Genomic DNA, 21,806 nt, shown 5'->3' on the forward strand with positions numbered 1-21,806 from the left:
TTGTCACAATGACTGGGGTCACTGTTGGCACGAGACCAGGGGTGCTAGGTGTCCTACGATTCAGTGGACAGTCCCAGGGAAGCATGAACCTTGTCAGAACACCAGTAGCTCTCCTGGTGAGAGTCCTTTACGACTGGAACATGGAGGGCCAAGAAGGAAATGGCTTGCCCAGCCAGGTCCTTGGAGTTAGGGTGGGAAACAAGTTCTGGTTCTGTATTTCAAGTTAGCATTTGACCTCATTGGTGTATGGCTGCCGACGGAGTCACGGTGATTAGTACCCTAGTGCTATGCGGTGCCGTACAGATGCTTGTTGTGTGCTTTGAAATGACTGTTGCTGATAATGGTGTGTTTCCAGCAGGGAGCGGTAGCCTGGCGTGGTGGTGGTGGTGGTGGGGGTGCACCTCACTAGGCACCGGGAGACTGGGCTTTTGTCGGTGCTGTCACCACCTGGCTGATTGACTAAGATCACAGCCCTTCTGTGGTCTTTGGTTTCTACAGCTCCAAGTGAGGTTTTGTGGTACAGTCGGAGGCTCTTTCCAGATCCTTCTAGAATTATTTGAAGTCACACGAACTGGGTTATAGACTCCCTTGTGCTTTCTGACCAGTATTCTGCCCTTAGCAGTAGATGAGATCCTCCTGGATCTTTAGCCATAGAAGTCTTGGCCTCTGTCTTGGACTAGAACCTCAGGCCCACAGAAGCGCAGAATCATAGGCACACTGGGGTTCCAGCGAGACCGACTGCTCAGTGGGCCGAGACTGGGCCGGAGGGAAGGAGAGCCACCTGCCAGCCCCTGCAGAGACCCACTCTCCGCACGATGTCTCTGCTGCTTTGCCTCTCCCTGGGTCTCAGAGTTGAGTCACCTCTCGTGTGAGAGAGCAGGCAGGAGGAGGCTTGATTTCTGGCATCCCGGAAGCCGCAGGAGCTGGCTGCAGGGTTAAGCGTGTGAGTTAGTGATGCAAGAGGAACCAGAAGGCAGTGTCGGCTGGTCTTTCCAGGGCTTTCGATGCTTCACTCTGGGCAAGTTTCAAGTCTGAAAAGGGCACCCTTGTTTGCAGTCATGGAAAGGAGGTGGGATTTGAACTGGATCATGTACAGGGTGGTGGTGGGGGGTGGTGCATTAGGCGAAGTCATTAGGGACACCTCGTGGGAAGGTCCCATCCTGTATTGCAGTGGCTGGTTCAAGTCCCAGTTCATCTGCTTCCAGTGCAGCTTCCTGTTAATGCGCACCCTGGGAAGCTGCGGGTGATGACTCAAATACTTGGGAGACCTGGATGGAGTTGTGGGCTCTGGCTGGGGGCATTTAGGGAGTGAACCAGTGGATGGAAGGTAGATCCATCTCTTTCTCAATCTTTCTTTCAAATAAAGTGATAGCAAATTTTTAAAAAAAATTTAAAAATAAAGGTAGAGAGTAGAGTATGGGACATGGGGAGGCCCCTTTGGAATAGGAGCCACAGTCAAGATGGGAGGAAAAAGCAGAGTGTGAGAATCGCCCTGTACAGGGAGGCGGGAGGATGCTTCCCCTCGGGAGCTCTCCAGGGTTTCCACAGAATGACCCCAAGCAGGCCAGTTCTCCTGGATGGCCAAGTACCTGCTGTCCTTGGCCCTTCTGGTCACTCTTGGGAGTGCGCAGAACAGCCTGGGCTCTCTGGAAGCTCACTGCTTCCGTGTGAAAAGTCCTGTGCCATTCTCTCTGCCTCGAGTGTTTCCATGGACTTTCCCAAAATACCGACCCTAAGAGCCACCTTGTGAAGGGGAGCCCAGAGAAACCTGGGTGGCGGTGGCTGACCCCATGCCCTGAGGTGGCCTGCACAGGAATCGGGCTGTGCTGAAGTTTTGGTTTAGGAGGATCAACAGGCACTTGTTTTTGTGAACAACACGTGAGCTCTCGGCCGTTCGGTGCTAACCGATGTGTCGGATACCCTGCCTCGGGTCCATTGTACGTGTGCATGTTTTCTGCATGGTGCCTTGCGGGTGTGCAGACTGCTCCCTCTCCAGGATCACAGTGGAAGTCTGTGCTCATCGGTGGGAGGTCTCAGGGGTCGGCTGGGATGTTGGGCTGATATTTACCATTTAATTTCCAAGGTTGGATGTATTCTCCCTAAGGTCCTATGACTGCCCGAAGGAGAGACGTAGCTTGTAAGAGGGTTCATCTGTCGTTCTACTCGGGAGCATTCCTGGGAAGCTTCCCCCTGTTGCAGGCTTGCTTGCTTTCATTCCTCTTGCTCTTTCTCAAGAGCTAATGTACAGTTTTGAGGCCATGTGGGGAAGTAGTGGTATTTAGAGAGACTCCTCCTCCTCCTCTCCCTCCCCGCAGAGAGGAGATGCCAGGCATGAGTCCAGCTGCATGTCTCCGAGCAGGGCAGAGTTAGAGGTAACAAATTAGGTGGTGGGGTCAGAGCTGAGGAGCGAGCTGTCTACCTGGGCTGTGGGCTGCCCAGGAAAGCACCTGCAAACATTCCCTGAACGCGCACCTGTACACACAGCCAAGAAGGCACTGAGAGTCTCCCTGAATGGGCAGCGAGCTGGGCTGCAAACTCCCGGGAGAGTACGTCCACTTGCGCCTCCACCGGACAGCAGGTGACTTGAGTCTGGAGGTACCTTTTCTGGTCTGTCGGATCAGTGACATCGTTTCTTAATCTTGGGAAAACGATGAGAAGTAGCTGGTGGAAACTTGGGATGACGTGAGTGAGCCATGTGCTGTCAAGGGAACCCCCCTACCCTGAGTCTGCTGGTTGGGTGGCTCACTGTGGTCATCCCTCAGTTACCTGGAGGTGGGTGTCACACTGGACGCCCCACTGCTCGCCCTCTCTGATGGTCCCCTGGCTGTTTGCAGTTACTCCAGGCCTCAGGCCACACTCGCAGCTCTGCCAGGTGAGGATTTCATCCTCCCAGGCAGCAGAACATGCGAGCATCATTTTGTACTTTTTTTGACAAACCCCCTCTCCCCCCAGTTCCGATCTCCAGGGGAAGGAGAAGACCTTCTACCCAACGTGTCACTCGTTCTATCTCAGCCTGCACACGGGGGTGCCGTGGTACCTGGGGAGGCTGCGCTTGGGGTGAGCAGGTGACTTTCTTGGCCCTCCTGGCTTGCCTCTGTGAGCAGCAGCATGGCCGGAGTCTGGAGAGAACAGGGAAGGTACAGACATACGCTTGGATACAGGGGGCCCCGTTCAGCCGGAGGGACTAGTTAGGTAGGTAGGGACTGCACACACACAGCTGGCCAGTGGGAGAGGACTTGCTCCTCCCCTCCTCCCCCTTGCATAGTGGGTGCCAGTTCCTGTAGCCAAGCTTCCTGTGCCCAGAGGCACCACAGCACCCACCTCAGGCACTGCTGGCCGAGAGGTGGCACCAACAAGAGTTCCACACTGTAGATGAGGCACTCCAAGTTTGTGAATGCCTCCAGTGTTGCTGTAGAAGCGGCACCCAGAGTAAACAAACACCCACCACTGTGTTTACAGGAGGACTTCCAAAAGTTTGTGGGAAAACCCAATTATAGCCGGCGCCGTGGCTCAATAGGCTAATCCTCCACCTAGCGGTGCCGGCACACTGGGTTCTAGTCCCGGTCGGGGCGCCAGATTCTGTCCCGGTTGCCCCTCTTCCAGGCCAGCTCTCTGCTGTGGCCAGGGAGTGCAGTGGAGGATGGCCCAGGTGCTTGGGCCCTGCACCCCATGGGAGACCAGGAGAAGCACCTGGCTCCTGCCTTCGGATCAGCGTGGTGTGCCGGCCGCAGCGCCCCGGCCGCGGTGGCCATTGGAGGGTGAACCAATGGCAAAGGAAGACCTTTCTCTCTGTCTCTCTCACTATCCACTCTGTCAAAAAAAAATTATAAGGAGGGATTTGGGGGAATGCAAGACAAGTCTGCCGTCCACGTGTCGTGTTTTCCGCCACCTTTGGAAGCCCCTCGTGCGAGCCAGCATCGGGTGCTGCTCTGCCTGTCGGGTGTCCGGGCTGCTGGGTAGCTTGTGGAATACCAGAGGCTGGGAAATCCTGAAGGCACTGGCGTGGCCACAGCCGCCTCCACCAGCACGGGGCGCAGCTCAGTGTTCTGCAAGAACGGCTTCCCTGCATCATGCTCCCCAGTCCTAGCTCCCAAAAAATGCAAAGCTTGCAGTACCCAGAGCAATCTAGCCGAGCCAAGGTCTTCATTAACCAAGGATCTGTGAAGCTGCCTGCTGGCTGTTTCTTAGCAGGCAAGACATGGAAATGAGTTAGTGGGGAGCCTGGCAGCTTTTGGTTGGGGTTTCCTTGTCGTGTTGCATTAACCAGGCCTGAATGCTTGCAATTTTAATTCTTTATTCTTCTCCCTTCCTTGAGGCAACAGGAAATAAATGGCTTCCATTTGGGAGAAATAAACATATATTTGTCTTTGATTTCAGCCTTTGCAATGCCAAGGTAGCAGGGGACTTTGGTTATGGCCAGCCTGCTCTTGCTGAGAGCAGTGGCCTTGGGAGACATGTGCAGCTAAGCAGGGTGTGGAAGATTGATGCTTGGATGATGGGGAGGAGGGCGGGAAGTTTTGGATGTGCTGGGATTTTGTCTTTTTCAGTCTTCTGTGTTACCTTGTGATTGTGCGTCCCTACACTTAATTAGCCAGCTCTACTTAGTGCTCTTCAATGATGGGTTCTTTGAAAACATGTCCGTTGTTGTTTCTTTTTTTTTTTTTTTTAAAGGAAATTTCTACCCTTTACCACTGTTGGGTGTACAATTGGGTATGCTGTTGGGTGCTGTTAGATGTACCATTGGGTGTGCAATTGGTTCTGTTGGGTGTGCCGTTGGGTGTGTTGTTTTGTGTGCCATTGAGTGTATTCTGTTGAGTGTATGGTTGGGTGCGCCGTTGGATGCTGTTGGGTGCTGTTGGGTGTGCCATTGGGTGCTGTTGGGTGTGCTTTGGATGCTGTTGAGTGCTATTGGGTATGCTGTTGGATGCTGTTGGGTGCCATGTTGGATGTGCCATTGGGTGCCATGTTGGGGGTGCTGTTGGATGTGCTGTTGGGTGTGCCATTGGGTGCCATGTTGGGGGTGCTGTTGGGTGTGCTGTTGGGTGTGCCTTGGGTGCTGTTGGGTGTAGTCACAGTGTGGGCGTGCTCTTCACAGCTACTTCATCCCGCTGAACATCCACACCCCACATCCAGCCCCCGGTACCGTGCCCAGCCACCTGCAGCCATCCTTCCACTTCCTCTTGCTGTGGGTTTGACTGCTTTAGATGTTGCTTCTACAAGGAGCCACATGGTGTTCGTGTTCTCAGCACTGGCTGCTTTCACTTAGCATAAGATCCTCCAGGTTTATCGTCATTGTAGCTTGTGATGAGAGTTGCTTTTTGAGGGTTGACTGATAATCCATCGTCTGCATGTATCACCTTTTGTTTATTCATTCATCCACTGCTGGACTTCGGAGTTGCTCCCACCTGGAGGCTGTCGTGAGTGGTGCTGCCATGAACATGGGTGTGCAAATGTCTCTTTGAGGTCCTACTTTTCACTCTTTCAGAAATACACCTGGAAGTGACATTACTGAGTTGCCCAGAAGTTCTACTTGTAATTTTTTTTTAAAGATTTTTATTTATTTATTTGAAAGAGTTACAAAAAGGCAGAGGCAGAGAGAGAGAGAGGTCGTCCATCTGCTGGTTCACTCCCCAAGTGGCCACAGTGGCCGGAGCCAGGCCAATCTGAAGCCAGGAGCCAGGTGCTTCCTCCAGGTCTCCCATGTGGGTACAGGGGCCCAAGGACTGGGCCATCTTCTACTGCTTTTCTAGGCCTGTTAACAGAGAGCTGGATCAGAAGTGGAGCAGCTGGGACTTGAACTGGCAGTCATATGGGATGCCGGTACTGCAGGCGGCTGCTTTACCTGCTATGCCACAACACAGGTCCCTCTACTTGTAATTTCTTGGAGTTTTCGTATTGTTTGCTATAGTGGAAAACCTAGCGGCTATGCTGTTTCCATAGAGGTTGTGCCGTTTCCCACTCCCACCAGTGTGCATGGGGCTCCGTTCCTCTACAGCCTCACCACACTGTCTTCTGCTGTTGTGCTCCAGCTGTCCTGATGCTGGTGACGCTCGGTGGTATTCCCTAGGGACTAGTGACGGCGTCACTTTTGCACGTGTCTCGTGGGAGTTTATATACCTTCTCTGGAGAAATGTCTGAGTTCTGTGCCTGTTTTTAAATCAGGTTATTTGTTTTTGCCATTGAGTCTGCAGGTTTTTTTCTCATATGATGGATATTAACCCTTAAACAGAAGTAAGATTTGCAAATGTTTTCTCCCTTTATGTAAACTGACTTTAATGGTTTATTGTAAGTGAACTTCTTAGATCCACTGTTCTCCTTCATCATTTTTATGGAAGAAATTATTTTTTTAAGTTGGGTGTGTTTATTTACTTAGAGTGACAGAGTGTGTGAGAGAAAAAAAAAAAAGATCTCTTCCATCAGCTGGTTTACTTCCCAAATAGCCTCAATAGCCAGGTCAGCTTCAGGACCAAGCCAGAGCCAGGCACTCCATTCTGGTTTCCTACATAGGTGATGGGGGCCCACATACTTGTGCCATCCTATGCTGCCTTCCCAGGCACGTTAGCAGGAAAATGGCTCAGAAGTGGAGTAGCCAGGACTCCAACCAGCACCCTGTATGGAATGCTGGCATTACAAACAGTAACAATCCACTGTGCCACAGTGCTGGTACCTGTTCGTTCATTTTGTTTGAAATGCTGTGTGCATTTCACATAGCAGTTAAGACACCCACATCCTGTCCCAGAGTACCTGGGTTGGATTCCTGGCTCTGGCTCCTGCCTCCAGCTTTCTGTTAACGCAGACCCTAGGGGGCAGGGGTGATGGCTCAAGTAATTGGGTTCCTGCCATTCACAGGGGAGACCTGGATTGAGCTCCTGGTTTGGTCCAGTCCCAGGAAACCAGTGGATTGGAGCTCTCTTTGTCATCTATCTCTGTCTCTCAAGCAAACAAACAAAACAAGTACTTTTGAGAGCAGGCGCCTGGCACAGTTGTGGCTTGATGTCCATGTCCTGTATCGGAATGCCTGGTTTGAGTTCCAGCTTCTGATCTAGCTTCCTGCTAACGTGTCCTGGGAGGCAGCAGGTAAATGCTCGAGGGACCTGGGTCCCTGCCACCCCTGTGGGAGACCTAGGTTGAGTTCTGGACTCCTGGCTTCAGCCAGGCCCTGTCCCTGCTGTTGCAGGCATTTGGGGAGTGAACCAGTAGGTAGATGGAAGATCGATCTCTTTGTTCTCTCTGTGCCTTTCAAATAAAAAGAAAATAAATGTTAAAAATTTTAAAATGGGCAATTTTATTGCCCCAGTATAGTTATTCAGAGAATCACCCGGCTCCTCTGACCCGTGTGGAAAGATTGCAGCGAATGGAGGGTGATTGTGCTTACCCTGTAGCCCAGGCCTGAGCAGCCCAGAAGGTCCTCGGTCATGTGGTCTCTGGGCTGGGCATGTGTGACTGGCCTCTGTGTTCTCAGACCTGAAGGGTCACCTGAAGCTGCTGGGCTTGCCTCGGGGTCCCAGCCTCCCTCCCGGCTCAGCGCAGGCCTCCAAGGTGGTTCTGAGGCAGGCCCTGGGGCCTGTCGGGAACTGGATTCTTCTGTGTGCTGCTTTTTTTTTTTTTTTTTTTTTTTTTAGATTCATTTGAAATGTAGAGTTACAGAGGTGGGGGAGGGGGAGACAGAGAGGTCTTACATCCACTGGTTCACTGCCTAAATGGCTGCAATGGCCAGGGCTGAGCCAGGCCAAAGCCAGGGGCCTGGAGCAGCGTGGGGGTTGGGGGTAGGATGGGACTTCTAGGCACCGGGCAAAGCGCTTGAGCAGAATTTAAGCTCTGCCACTGGCAGGTGCAGCCAGCGTCCCATGGCTGTTAATAAGATCAGAGGGTCGTCCTCTCCAACAGGCCCCGAGATGCCTCTGCGAGAGCTCATGGCTTTTCAGGGTGCAAGGAGACCTTGAAAAGAGGTTTGTGTCCCTTCCCTGAGCCCTGTGCACAACCACTGTGCTTCCAAAGGCTTCCCTAGGAATTCCTCATCTCTTTTTTTAATAATAAGCCTCCCTAGCAGCTCTCCTTTTTGGCTAACCTGTGTCGCGTGTCCTTGTGTCCTTTGATTCTACCGAAGGTAGACTGCTAGAGAGTATCTTCGGGAACTGGACAGACCAGTCCTTGCTCAGAGATTCCAGGGCCTTTGACACCCCCACCCCCACCCCAGGCCAGTGCTGTTTCCCAACCTTGGAAGCCTCTCCCTGCCTCTCTGGTCTCTGTCCAGGCCCTAGAGCTGAGGTTAATAATTAACTCAGAGTCAGTGGTAGGCTCCTGTTTATTGCAGTTTCACTTTCTGACGCGCACTGCTTTATTCTGGAGGCATCTGTGGGCCTGACAGTGCCAGGGAGTGAGAAGGAACCTTGAGGGCCCAGGTGCAGATGCTGGGTCTCAGCTCTGTGTCTTCCCCATGCTCTGACCTTCCTCTCACCCAGGGGTTCCGGTCCAGATGGCCCACGCATTGACTTCACACGAGAAATCCGATTCCCCCTGGTATATAAATTTCTTGGTGACGTTTTTATGTGATGAACTATAAATCGATCCTTTGTGTTGATTCTCTGAAGTCCTCGCTGTTGATGGGAAGAATCACTACAAAGATAATTCCCTTGTGAAGCAGAGCTGCCCTGTCTCCCCAGCTGGCTTTCTGAGGTCGGGCGTCTTAGACCCGAGACCCTTGTTCGTCCCTGGCCCTGCGGCACTACCGTAATTACGCTCGATGGCACAGGAATTGTTAGCAGATGATATCTTAGAAATAGGGAAATTATGAGCTAATTTCAGGCTATCTCAAATTAATGAGAATGTTCTTTGTGGAGTGCTACCAGTATAAACCTTTAAAGTATGACAAGCAGGATGTATTTAAATCTTCGCCCGCTGCTATTATCTGGCCGCTTGCTGGGGTAGCTCTTTCATCTTCCTTCTGGGTTTTGTTAATTAAATTTCCTCTGGGCTTGGCTGTGTCAGCAACCTTTCTTGGGGTGGGAAGAGGGAGGGGTGAGGGTCTGAGTGAGTTCGCTCAGGCTGTGGCACCACCATCCCCCAGGGACTGCGTGGTGGCACACGCCATGCCTGCCCTCGCCGGGCTGGCTCCCTGCACCCCAGCGTGGACTTCGCATCTTTGATCCTGTGTTATTAGCCTAGAGTGATTTCTGCCGTGCGGGCATGGCCCAAGGCTGTGCTTTCATGAGTTGGGTCCTTTGATCTCAAGGTGATCTCCCCACTTCCCCATGCCTTACACCTGGGTGAGGAGGTGGGTGTGGCCCTGTTGCGTGTCTGATGCATCTGTTTTTGGGTGGCCCCCTGCGTAGGGAGCTGTCTCTGCAGCACTTCCAGCCCTCACCAGGGGGCGCTGTCTGCTTGGGAGGGCCACCATGGCAGCCGATGTCACGCAGATAAAATCCACAGGTCTGTGTTGAAGATGGGGAAGGAGAGCCATGAAGGTGGTGAAGGCTGGACGAAGCCTGTGCTGCTCAGCCCCAGGCTCTGTGTGCTCAGATGCCCCCTCCTTCAGGAAGTCACCCTCCTTGTCCACAGCCCCCGAGTCATTTCTTCTTTTTTTTTTTTTAAGATGTATTTTATTTGTTTGAGAGGCAGAGCTACAGATGGAGGGAGAAGCAGGGGGGGGGGGGAGGGAAGGGGGGGGTCTTCCATCTGCTGGTTCACTCCCGAGATGGCCATAATGGCCAGAGCTGCGCCGATCCAGAGCCAGGAGCCTCCTCTGGGTCTCCCACGTGGTACAGGGGCCCAAGCACTTGGGCTATCTTGTACTGCTTTCCCAGGGCATAGCAGAGAGCTGGATCAGAAGAGGAGCAGCCAGGACACGATACTGGCACCACAGGCAGAGCTTAACCTGCTGCACCACAGTGCCAGCCCCCACTTCATCTTTCTTATGGAACTGTTGTCTCTGGGTTAAGACTGTGGTCCTAGAAATCGGGCCCTCTGGGTTCACTGTCCTCTCTCCCGCCCATCGCGTCTCTGACCTCGCACGTGTTACTTCATCCCTGGACCTCCATTTGTTCAGCTGTGGGGTTGGGTTAGTCACCGACAGTCCCTCTCGGTGGGTGTGGCCATTCAGTGAGAACTCACAGAGCACCTGGACCTTAGCGCTCCGTAGGCATTCGTTAGGAGAACTGCTGTCTAGTCCCTCCTGTGCTGTGGGTGAGACAACGGCACTGCTCACCAGTGTCTGCCCCTCGTCGGCCCTTAGTGCTTTGTGTACAAGGTGGGCCCCACTCTGCCGGTGTTTACGATGGAGACAGAGAGCGACACCCCCATCCGGGCAGTTGTATGTTTCCTGCCTGCATTTCCCAGTGGTCATTTGCAGTTCCCTTGCCCCCATCTCCTTCAGTGTCTTCAGAACCTGTCCACTCGGCCACCCCCAGTCTAAGCCAGGTCCTGGGGCGGGGGGTGAGAGGGGCTTCCTACTCCATGTCGTGGCGTTGCTTGGCTTCCTGCCTGTGCTCTCGCACACTTTCCCCCAAATCAGTTTTTCTCCTGCCTGTCTCTTAGTTGAAAATTGTCATTTCTTACTTTAAACCCTTCAGAATCTCCTTGTTGCTCCCTGGTGCACCCCAAACCCCATGGCGTGGTTTAGAAGACGTGCTCCTGGGGCTGGTGCCATGGCTCACTTGGTTAATCCTCCGCCTGCAGCGCTGGCATCCCATATGGGTGCCGGTTCTAGACCCAATTGCCCCTCTTCCAGTCCAGTGCTCTGCTGTGGCCCGGGAGTGCAGTGGAGGATGGCCCAAGTACTTGGGCCCTGCACCCGCATGGGAGACCAGGAGGAAGCGCCTGGCTCCTGGCTTCGGATCGGCGCAGCGCACCAGCCGTAGGGGCCATTTGGGGGGTGAACCAACGGAAGGAAGATCTTTCTCTTTCTCTTTCACTAACTCTGTCAAATAAAATAAGATTTATTTTAAAAAAAAATGCACTCCTGGCAGTGTCCCTGGCACCTGCACTGCTGTCCGCGGCTGCTGCCTCCCCACCCTGTCCCCTGCAGCGGTCGGGAACAGCGAATGCCAGTGTTGACATTCTAAAGCATGAGTGTTCAAATGAGTCTGTTTTAAACATTAAAACCCAACAGCGTAGCAAGGCTCTCCGGCAGTTCACAAGGTACAGATTGTGGGGAGCAGCCCGGACTGGACTGAGTTACTGGAATTAAGACTTATTCTATGCATCTGCTCTCCCACAATATGGCGCTGGGAGAGAAGTAAACAGCTTCCGCACAGCTGCCTCCAGTTCAGCTAATAAACTGTAGGACTTGCTCCTGATTGGAGGAGAGCAGCGTACTCGGCGTGTGGGCAGCCGAGTTAGGATTGGCGGAGGAGGACTATAAAGTAGGAGAGAGACGGCATGCACGAGGAACATCTATGGGGAACATCTAAGGGGAACATCTAGCTGAAGGAACACCTGTGCAGCCCCCCAGAGAGCCGGCCGGCGGTGTGCCGCTCCCCTGCGGAAGTGGGGAATGTGGCCAGGGGGAACTGCCCTTCCACGGAGGTGGAAGGGATAGTAGCCAACCCGGGAAGAACCAGCAGCAAACCCGGGGAGGGCCGAGCAGACGAAAGAACAGCTCAGGGTCCTGTGTCGTTCCTCCACGAAGAGGGGGAGCGACATAATGGTGCCGTGACTCGGATAGGAAACTTAGGACGGATATGAAACTTAGGAGGGAAGAAACGGGAAGAACTGGGAAAATATCGGAGAGAGAGACTAGCAAACAGCCTAGGGAAAATACCGGAGAGAGAGACTAGCAAACAGCCTAGGGAAAAGCCGGACGAAAAAGGTGCCGGAAGAAGCTATTGAAAGCCTAGGCATAGACTCAGATACGGACTACGGGGGGAAGCTGGGAGAAATCTCTAAGGTCGAAAGCGAAAGTGAAAGCTAGAACAAACAGACTCAGATGCGGACTGTGGGGAGAGGCCAGGAGAAATGAGGGAGGAGTATTGTTGGAGGAAAGCTTGGGGAAACATACCGGGTAGAGAAAAATGTTAGGGAAATTGAAGCCGCGGGGGGCAGGCCGAGGCGGATACGAAAGCCACTTTGGGATTCTCAAGTTAGCCCGGGAATAGGGGGCGAAAAGTTGAAACCAGAAGCTGAAACGTAAGCCAGATTGGGATCCGTCTGATTAGCCCGGGGAGCAAAGGACGGGAAGCCAGATCGTGGGGCGGAGACGTATGCTGGGTTGAATTCGCCAGGCTAGCCCGGGGAACTTAGATTGAATGCTAGTGGCGGACACGTAAGCTACGCTGTGTGACTCGCGGAGGCTGCCGTGCGCAGAGAGAGCGTGCGGGGCACAAGTAGATAGGGAACGGGGCTGGCGCGAGGCCGTGGTGCAGACGCGAAGGGCGTGGAGACCGCGGAGCGCGCGAAGCCAAGCCGCGCAAAGCCGAGCCGCGCAGATGAGAGAGGCTGAAGCGGCTCAGAGCCGGCGAGGCGCCGAGAAGCAGCCTCGGGGTGGGGCGAGGCACCGGGAAGCTGCGCGGAGCCGTGAAGCTGCCGGCAGGGCGAGGCGCCGGGAAGCCGCAGGGATAAGAGAAACAGAAGTTTGGAAGTGGAGTGAGAGAAATGGGAATGTTGGCAGACAGAAGTAAAATGGGAGAAATAGGAATGCCCGGAGATAGAGAAATAGAGAAATAGAAAGGCCTCCCTACAACACTGCAATGTGAGAGCTTGGATTCGGTCTGCCTGATTAAGTGAGGCGATGAGCACGATGAGCACCTGCGGCGGCTAGCAGCTTATGCACCGCAGGTCACCGAAGACAGGCACGAATTAACATCAGTAAGGCTTCCCCCACAATACAACAATTAGGAGGCTTGGATTCGGTCTGCCTAATTAAGGCGGTAAGCGCCAGCAGGCGGCTCGACCAGAGTATGAGCCGCAGGTCACCGAACACAGGCACGCATCAGCGCCTAAAAACCTCCTCACAACATGGCGAAGAGAGGACCCGGATTCGGTTTGCCTGATTGATAGGACTTGTAAGAGCCTGTGGCAACTCTAGCAAGTAGAGCAGAGTGTGTGCCGCGGGACACCGAAGACAGGCGCGTATCAACGCCAAAAAATAAAAAGAAAGGGGGATCTGTGGGGAGCAGCCCGGACTGGACTGAGTTACTGGAATTAAGACTTATTCTATGCATCTGCTCTCCCACAATATGGCGCTGGGAGAGAAGTAAACAGCTTCCGCACAGCTGCCTCCAGTTCAACTAATAAACTGTAGGACTTGCTCCTGATTGGAGGAGAGCAGCGTACTCGGCGTGTGGGCAGCCGAGTTAGGATTGGCGGAGGAGGACTATAAAGGAGGAGAGAGACGGCATGCACGAGGAACATCTATGGGGAACATCTAAGGGGAACATCTAGCTGAAGGAACACCTGTGCAGCCCCCCAGAGAGCCGGCCGGCGGTGTGCCGCTCCCCTGCGGAAGTGGGGAATGTGGCCAGGGGGAACTGCCCTTCCACGGAGGTGGAAGGGATAGTAGCCAACCCGGGAAGAACCAGCAGCAAACCCGGGGAGGGCCGAGCAGACGAAAGAACAGCGCAGGGTCCTGTGTCGTTCCTCCACGAAGAGGGGGAGCGACACAGATCACTCGTTCAGACAGAAAGCTGTTGACCTCTGTTAATGATCAAGGGAATTAAAATTCAAACCAAGACATTTGTCCCAAGTAACCAAAGGTCTTTAAAAGCTAATAGACGCTGCTGGCCAGAGAGCCGTGTCATATGCTAGCTAACGCTCCCAGCGAGGGCTGGTATGGGGGTGCTGGCCTGAGTGGCACATCGGGGGGGCTGGGGGCGGGGGTTTTCCTGGTCATGGAAGAGTTTTCCTGTAAAGTACCCTGCCTGCATCTGCACCACGTGCCGGAAGACATTGTCAGGAATGCGCGGGAATGGGCACCGAAAGGTGGTGCTTTTCTCAGGGTGTAAACTCTAAGCTCAACGATGATCGCCACAAAACCGTTGCACCAGTCTCGGGGAAGCCAGAGCCTTTCACGGGTGGGGAGGCGGGGGCGTGGCACCCATGTAAGTTCCACCTTCCTGGGAGTCCGTTTGTGAAGCTCTTTGGCCTGGTGATTCTCCTCCTAGGGAAGCAGCCCAAGGACAGGCATGAATTCAAAGATGTATTTCTGATATTTGTCACAGTACCAATAGCGACTTTAAAACCTGGAAGAACCAGTTCCTTGAATGAGGCATAGGCCAAATGGTGCCAGTCTAGGGGGCATCCACCCACCCCTGGAGCACCTCTGTGTGACCCGGGAGAGGGCACCACAGGCTGTTGAAGGAGCAGCTGAGTTCCTGGAACTCGGGGCCACTGGTCGCCTCCCCTGGGCCCCTTTGCAGTTCACGCATCTGCGACCACAGCCCTGACCCTGGCAGTGGTTGGTGAGGCCGATGTTAAGATCAATGGGGATGGGACCTGTTTGCCATGGACAGTTAAAGATAGGAGGTAAGATTCTGCAAATAACTCTCCTTTCCAAAACGTAAAGTCCTGGAGAGGCAAGCGACCGAGAAGGTGATGGACACGTCCGAGATTCATTGCTGACTTTCTCTTTCCTGTGTGTGCTCCGCCCGAGCCTCCTTGCTGCCAGCACTCGTCCTAGCTACAGAGATAGACATGCAATGGAAGGTTCCTAACCAGATGGGCCGTCTGCCGTGGACTCTGAGCACGGAGGCAGGGAAGGGGATTTGGCAGCCGTGATTGGACTAGAGCCGGCCGGAGTAGAGGGTGAGGGTGGCCTTGGTGAAGTCCAGTGGCTCCTCCGGTAAAAGCAGATGCCTCTCACCTCCGGCTTCTTCTCTTTCCGTCCTGCAGGTTTGAGACCTTTGAGGTGAACAGCTTTGAGCAGTTTTGTATCAACTATGCAAATGAGAAGCTCCAGCAACAGTTCAACTCGGTAGGCTGGGTTTGCAGCCCCAGGGCGACTGGGATGGGGGAGACCTTGCTCTCTTCCGGGAGGGATGGCTCGGGTCGCTTCTCTTTCCCCTGAGGTTAGCTAGCCTGTCCTTGGTTTTCTGGTGGTGCCGCGAAGGCACTCTGTACTGTTCGTGAGGTCTAAGATCTGAGCAGCTACGTGGGGAAGGGTGGGCGATCCCCTCCCCCTTGGTTTTGATCCCTGCTCCTCTGCGCCTGGGCCGCTAAGGCGTTGAAGCAGCTGCAGGTCGCTTGCCGTTTGCAGCAGCTGTGATTGGCTGGGGCACAGCAGCGCCAGTGGCTACTGGAACGTCCGGGGGAGGGATCGTGGAGGAATGGGAATGCAACTAACAGAGCTTTGGTCCTCTGCCATCACGGCTGTGACCGCGCCTGAACCTCTTCTGGCACCTGAGCTGCCATCCGTCAGGACCCAGGACTCGCAGCTCAGGAGAGGCGAGCGTTCCACTGGGCCTGCCGTCCCCTCACCTCTGCCTTTTCCTGCTCATCCCAGCATGTGTTCAAACTGGAGCAGGAAGAGTACATGAAGGAGCAGATCCCTTGGACCCTGATCGATTTTTATGATAACCAACCCTGCATTGACCTCATAGAAGCTAAGCTGGGCATCCTGGACCTGCTGGATGAAGAGTGTAAGGTAAAACGGGTGCTGTCGTCATGGTGATGACACGTCCCCCAGTGTGTCACCTCTAGGCTTGGGATGTGGGCCCGAGGGAGCTTGGGAGAGGTCAGAGCTGGAGTCTCGCCCGTGATTGGCCTTTAGTGTGCTAGAAGAAGTATTGGTGTCCATTTGGTGCCTCAGCAGGCATTGCTCCCCTTTAGGCCAAAATTGGATAGTGTGGGTGTGATGGTGGCATGGGGTTGGTGTCCCAAATGCCCTGGGTGCCACGAGAAGGAGCCCAGCATCGAGGCACGTGTCCCCAGACAGTGAAGACTCCAGGGCCCGGGATCGGGTGGCTTGTGAGTGCTGGAGCTGCCTGGCTCAGAGTAGGGGACGTCTGTGGGTTTCTCCTTCCTGGCTTTCCATGGCCTCGGCCTGGTGTAACAGGGAGAGAGTGCTGAATCGCTGGCACCATTGGGAATGTATAATGGAGGGGTCTCGGTTTTAATCAGTTCCCTGACTCCTAGTTTCCTGCTCTGAGTTGATGGGGGTTGGATCTGGGGGTCGATGGATAAGGTGGCAAGTATATATCAGTTTATATACCAGTTCCTCCCGGATGGTTGGTGTTGAGAGGGAAGAATTCCGTTGAGTTTCTTTTGCTTTCTGCTATCCCACAACTTGCCTTCAAAGGGCTGAGTGTGTCTTGATGGTTTGGGAGCAGGATTCTGTTAGTTTTATTGCTTTGGAAGATGGAAAGGTTAGTAACAACAGAAGACAGCACACGGAACTCCGCAGTGAAAGCCCGGAGCCGGGCTGGGCTGAGGACAGGTGGCGGCAGGAGAGGGGCGGCAGGGAGCCCACTGGGCAAACCATGCTCACCAGTTAGGAAGGTCACCTTCCCAACCCCCGGCCTGGGCCTCTCCTGTTCTCCATCTTCCTTCTGCGCACACACTGCCTGGGGAATCCCCCGTGGGACCTGTTTGACTCCGGAGAAGCTAGGGGTAGATAAAACTGTATTTCAGACTCCTGCCAAACGCTAAAGATGTGTCACGCTCCGGTGAGTGCATCTCATCTCAAGGGGAAGACCCTCTGGAGGGTCTCCCTGCTGGCCAGAGAGGGAGAAGAGTGACGGGGTTGATGGGAGGAGCCCGGCCTGGGCAGGGCTGTGGGCAGGGCCGGGACATGGGCCACAGCCTAGGCACAGCAGCACAGAGCTGGCCCTCAGGCCTGGAGAGAAGGGGCCTGGTGAGCCACCTGCTGGCAGCCACTGGGTTCTGGCCCCTCCCAAGCTTCCTGAGAAGGCTGTGCTGAACGCGGGCTTCCTGCCAGGAGAACTGGGGACAGGGGAGGACTGTGGATGCCACACACCCCGCTCTCTGGGGGCAGAGGTCCCATGTGTGGCAGGGGAGACTGGATGAACCTCAAATTAGGGCATAAGAGAAAAGTCAGCAATGTTGAAGCTTCTTGTACTGGATTTAATTGCTCAGGGAATGCAGGATAGTTCAATGTAATCTGATACAGTGTCCAGTAACAGGGATTTTTGGGGAAAAAAAAGTTTATTTACTTGAAAGGTAGATGGACAGAGATCTTCCATCTGCTGGTTCTCACCCCAAATGGCTGCTACGATTGTGGCTGGGTTAAGCTGAAGCCAGGAGCCAGGAACTCCATCCAAGTCTCCCACGTGGGTGCCGTCATCCACTACTTTCCCAGGCACGTCAGCGAGGAGCTGGGTCGGAAGTGGAGCAGCTGGTCCAGCAACTGGCTGCTCTATATTTTTGGGTGTTTCTCCTTTTTTCTGGTTATTAAAAACAATGTTCCGTGGAATTCTTTTGTGCCTAGATCTGCATGTATGCATGATTATGCTGGTAAAGGAATTCTAAAGCGAGAACCTGAGTCACAATTTCCATATATGTAGTAAAGTTTGACTACTGCCAGCGTGGGCTGCTGCCCAACCCACAGTGCCACTGCACCGGCCCCACAACCAGGATTTCTAGCCAGCAGGTGTTCTCCATTGGTCAAAGCCAATTGAGCAGTACACTTAATGTATAGAAATTATACTACAAAAAATCAGACTTTTCAAATGTCTGGGCCCTTTTTGAAAGTTTAAAAGTTTGCTGGGCTCAGGCAAGCGCTGGGGTCCCAGGGAGGCTGAGTGAGGAGGTAGAAGCACTGGGCAGGAGAGTGTGCCCTAGGGGGCGCCCCCGGGGGATGCCGGTGTGGTGGGGTGGGCAGAGGGGCTGTCCTGGGCCAGATGCTGCACCTGGGGAACTTGAAATGGCCCGATGAATCTGGAGCCCCTGTAGGGGCAGATGAGGTTGAAAGGTGTTGCATCGGAATGCGAGGCCGAGCCGCCCTGGGCGGGCGCTGGGCTCCCCTGTGAAGCAGGGCTGGGGAGCCTGCCTTCTGCCAAGGCTGTTGGGTATTTATAACGGCATTTGTGGGCCGTACAAAATCAGCAACATAGACGTCAGCCTGCTGTAGGTTTCTTGAATTTCAGGTCCCACTATGGTTGCCTTGGTGGGGCTTCACCCAGTGACTAGGCTGGACCTTCCCCACCCTCGCTCTGAGGGCTGGGTGGGGGAGGCAGTGTGGAGCCCCGGGGAGAGGGGATCGGGTATGAGATGGTGGAGAAGCCTGGAGTAGAGAGGCAGTGCAGGCAGGAGGTGATGAGAGAGGTGAGGGAGAAAGGCCTCAACCAGCCCACAAGCAGAGCGGATCCCTGGGGAGAGGTGAGGGCAGAGGTCCAACTTTGGCAGCTTGAGGGAGAGATGAGGCGAGGCAGTGGAAGTGGCTGGTGTGACTGCCTTCCTGGAGGAGGCTGGGCTAGGAGGGTTGTGGGCCAGGAGGGGTGTGGGTAGGTGGGACAGCTGTGGGTGGCAGGTGCACCTCTGCATGTGTGAGCAGATGGCAGATTCTCTGCTCGCCATTGTCCGTTTCCCTGCGGGGGTGGGGGAGGCACCTGCTGGGCCAGGACAGGCTGTGCTGAGAACAGGGAGAGGAGGAGTGGGCACAGGGCGGGCTGCTGAGGTCGGAAGCCCTGAGGTGAGGTTTGGCAGCTGTCAGCGTCTCCTCCCAGCTTAGATCCGGGAACAGCGTCTTAACTCATCCAGTGGATTTCCCGGAGTGAAACCTGGCTTGCCTCGCTGGCAGAGACCCCATGTTACAGGAAACTCAGAGCGGGGGAGATGAGTGGATGTGTGAGGAAGGGGGGGGGGGTGGCTTCTGTGCTGGGTGTGGGTAGAGAAGCAGAGGCCTGGGCGCAGCACTGCGGGCCACCGGGTGGGCAAGAGGGAGCTGCTCACCCCAGGCACCGTCAGGGCAGCAGGGTCCTGTGATGGAGGAGTGGACGGCAGGTGCCCCTCCAGCTGGCTTTGGGTCCACAGGTGTTGGTAGGTTTCAGGAGGCAGCTGGGAGCTGCAGAGACACGGGGTGGAAGGAGGTGGTGAGAGTGAGCCACCAGGGAGGTGGTCATTGGTGGCAGTGGCCCAGAAGGACAGGCGGAGGGGCAGAGGTGGGAGAGCTGGCTTTGGGGCCTCCCCAGTCCTCTCCTATTGGCTGTGTGGTTGTCCCAGGCCAGGCCAGGCCAGGCCAGGCCAGGCGCCGACTGCAATGGAGGAGAGCAAGAGAGGCAGCTCACTGTTAGGAACCTGGGCACACAGCACTGGGACTGTTGGTCGCCTCTGCTTCATCAGCTCACGGCCGTCTGAATCGTGAAACGCGTCAGATTTGGGGGCCATCTCTCGGTCCAGGGTTTCTATTTTCATGGCATGGTCATTTCCTTTTAGCCATCTCGGCATCTGCCCGGGTGGGGCGTCTCCTCCTGGTGCTCCTGGTCCCTGAAGGCCCTGCCAGGCTGACGGCTCCTTCCCCTAGACCCAGCAACTCTGCACCCAGGGTGCTTAGAGATAAATATAAAACTGTATATATAGAAGATGCTGAATGAAATACATCTTGTCTGCCCCACACAAGAAACAGCCTCCTGGCCTCCCCGATGGTCTGAATGGCGGGGGTCGTGACTCGTGTATTATGTTTTCTATGAAGCAGGTTGCTCTTTTACTTTTTGAAGCCATCCATGAAGATATTAAAAGGGGCTAACACACTGCAACTTCCCAGTCTGAATTTGAATGTAGGGCTAGGCTGAGGCTGGTGCTGGGTGGGGGTGGTTCATTGGCTACTTAGCACCCAATGCATGGCCAGAACCCAATCCTACAGTCCTTGAGGGAGGGAGCCAATAAGACACAGTCGGCCCCGAACCAGTGAGTGACGTGGGAAAGTGTGAGCCGCCCAGGAAGACAGTGCAAGGCAGGGCAGGTCAGGAAGGGGGCGTTCCTGGTCTTTCGGTGAGCTCAGGGGTGAGGGGACGTGCTGCAGCAGGTGTCCACCAGGCAGAAGCGTGTCCAGGATGCTGAAGTCGCAGTCCGGCTGCCTGGAGGAAGCGTCTTCAGGTGGTCCTGGGCATGGCTGCTGCTGTGATCTCGGCCTCCCTCCTCCTGGTCTTCTCCACACTTTCGCTGTTGCCGCCGGTGGGTTCTGTAGACTCGGCACAGGTCCCCGCAGGTGCAGCCCACGGGTGGTGGGTCGAGGCCTGCTGTGCCGGACCCTGAACATCCATGCAAAGTCATGCTTTATACCGTCCAGGTAAGGCCGCGATTTGAGAGCCGAGTCCACCCGCAGAGCCAGCTCGCTGATGCGCTCCGCCGCTCTGCTGCGCCGCTCTGCCTCCTTTTCTTCACAACGTGCCCTGCCCCGTTCTGTGGCCCGCAGGTCCCCAAAGGCACTGACCAGAACTGGGCGCAGAAGCTCTACGACCGGCACTCGGGCAGCCAGCACTTCCAGAAGCCGCGCATGTCCAACACAGCCTTCATCGTGGTGCACTTTGCAGATAAGGTAGCTCGGGCTCCGCTGGCTCTGCACCGCCACGCAGGCGGGGGCTTCAGGCCTGAGGTCCCACATAGGTTCCCTCGTGGCCTCACCTTGCAGAGGCTGCTGGCATTGCCTCGTCACCTGCTCACCCAGGGCTTCGGAGCACCTCTCTCCTGGAAACACAGCAGGGTGTAGAACAGCCTGAGCCTGCCCTGGTGGAGCCGGGAAGGTGCGGGCAGCACCGGCTGTCTGGGCTTCCCCCATGGAGCAGGTGTCCAGTCTCTGTAGGTGGCCTCTTTCCCGGTTGCCCATGTGGATTTTCCTAAGTGGGTTTCTGGTGGTGCACTAGGCTGAGCTTCTCAGCTGGGATGCGCATGTGTCACCTAGGGTCTTATCAGCACGTAGATCCCCATCCAGTGGGTCTGGGCGTGGCCTAAGGGCACGCCCTCTCCAAACACTGGTCCTCGGCTCCCTCTCTGTGAATCCTGACCACGTACTAGGTTTGCGCATTGTAAATGGAAACACCTGTGGGTTTCCTGTGCACACACAGCTGTGGCAGCAAACCCTGCGTGCTGAGTGCAGCGGCTCGGGTCCCCAGGAAACAGCAGGAAGAAGATGGTGAGGCTGGCGTGGTCATGACTCGGGTTTTCCCACGTCCCCAGGTGGAGTACCTTTCAGACGGTTTCCTGGAGAAAAACCGGGACACGGTGTATGAAGAGCAGATCAGCATCCTGAGGGCCAGCAAGGTAAAGCGTGGTGGGGCCGGGGGGCGGGGCCGGGGCCTCTGCAGCTGGAGCAGGGCCAGGGGCAGCCTGTGTTGGCCTCGCCCGGGAGGTGGGAGGCAGAGATGCTGGGCGGTGTAGAGGTGAAGGAGGCTGTTGGTTCTTGAAGTCTGGAAACGTTTGCAGCTGGTCCAAGGTGGGGAGGGAGGCAGGGTGTGTAGGGGTCGGGGACAAACACCTGCTAAGAAGAGGGACTTACAAGGGCAAGAGAGGTGACAGAGGCCACAGTGCGTGTGGCAGTGGTCCCTTAAGTCACCGGTCCTCCGACCCCTGCCTGCTGGTCTGAAATTATTTGAGCTCCTTCATATGAATCTCTCCACAAACAGATGGTTAAAGATCAATAGATGGCCGGCGCCGCGGCTCACTAGGGTAATCCCCCGCCTTGCGGTGCCGGCACACCGGGTTCTAGTCCCGGTCAGGGCGCCGGATTCTGTCCCGTTGCCCCTCTTCCAGGCCAGCTCTCTGCTGTGGCCCGGGAGTGCAGTGGAGGATGGCCCAAGTGCTTGGGCCCTGCACCCCATGGGAGACCAGGAGAAGCACCTGGCTCCTGCCATCAGATTAGCGCAGTGCGCCGGCTGCAGCACGCCAGCCGCGGCGGCCATTGGAGGGTGAACCAATGGCAA

The 21,806-nt window shown here is 55.2% G+C and overlaps 1 protein-coding gene across 4 annotated transcripts in view; it reads left to right on the top strand.

Annotated features, from left to right (window-relative positions):
* Positions 1-21,806, top strand: part of MYO5B (myosin VB) — a 324,299-nt gene that overhangs the window by 198,536 nt on the left and 103,957 nt on the right. For all 4 annotated transcript variants that reach the window (XM_070050187.1, XM_070050184.1, XM_070050188.1 and 1 more), the window contains exons 11-14: positions 14,824-14,905; positions 15,434-15,574; positions 20,303-20,425; positions 21,064-21,147. In XM_070050187.1, coding sequence (XP_069906288.1) covers positions 14,824-14,905; positions 15,434-15,574; positions 20,303-20,425; positions 21,064-21,147 — 430 coding nt within the window. The remainder of the gene's footprint in view (positions 1-14,823; positions 14,906-15,433; positions 15,575-20,302; positions 20,426-21,063; positions 21,148-21,806) is intronic.

Source organism: Oryctolagus cuniculus, chromosome 10, assembly GCF_964237555.1.
Source record: "Oryctolagus cuniculus chromosome 10, mOryCun1.1, whole genome shotgun sequence".
NCBI lineage: Eukaryota > Metazoa > Chordata > Mammalia > Lagomorpha > Leporidae > Oryctolagus > Oryctolagus cuniculus.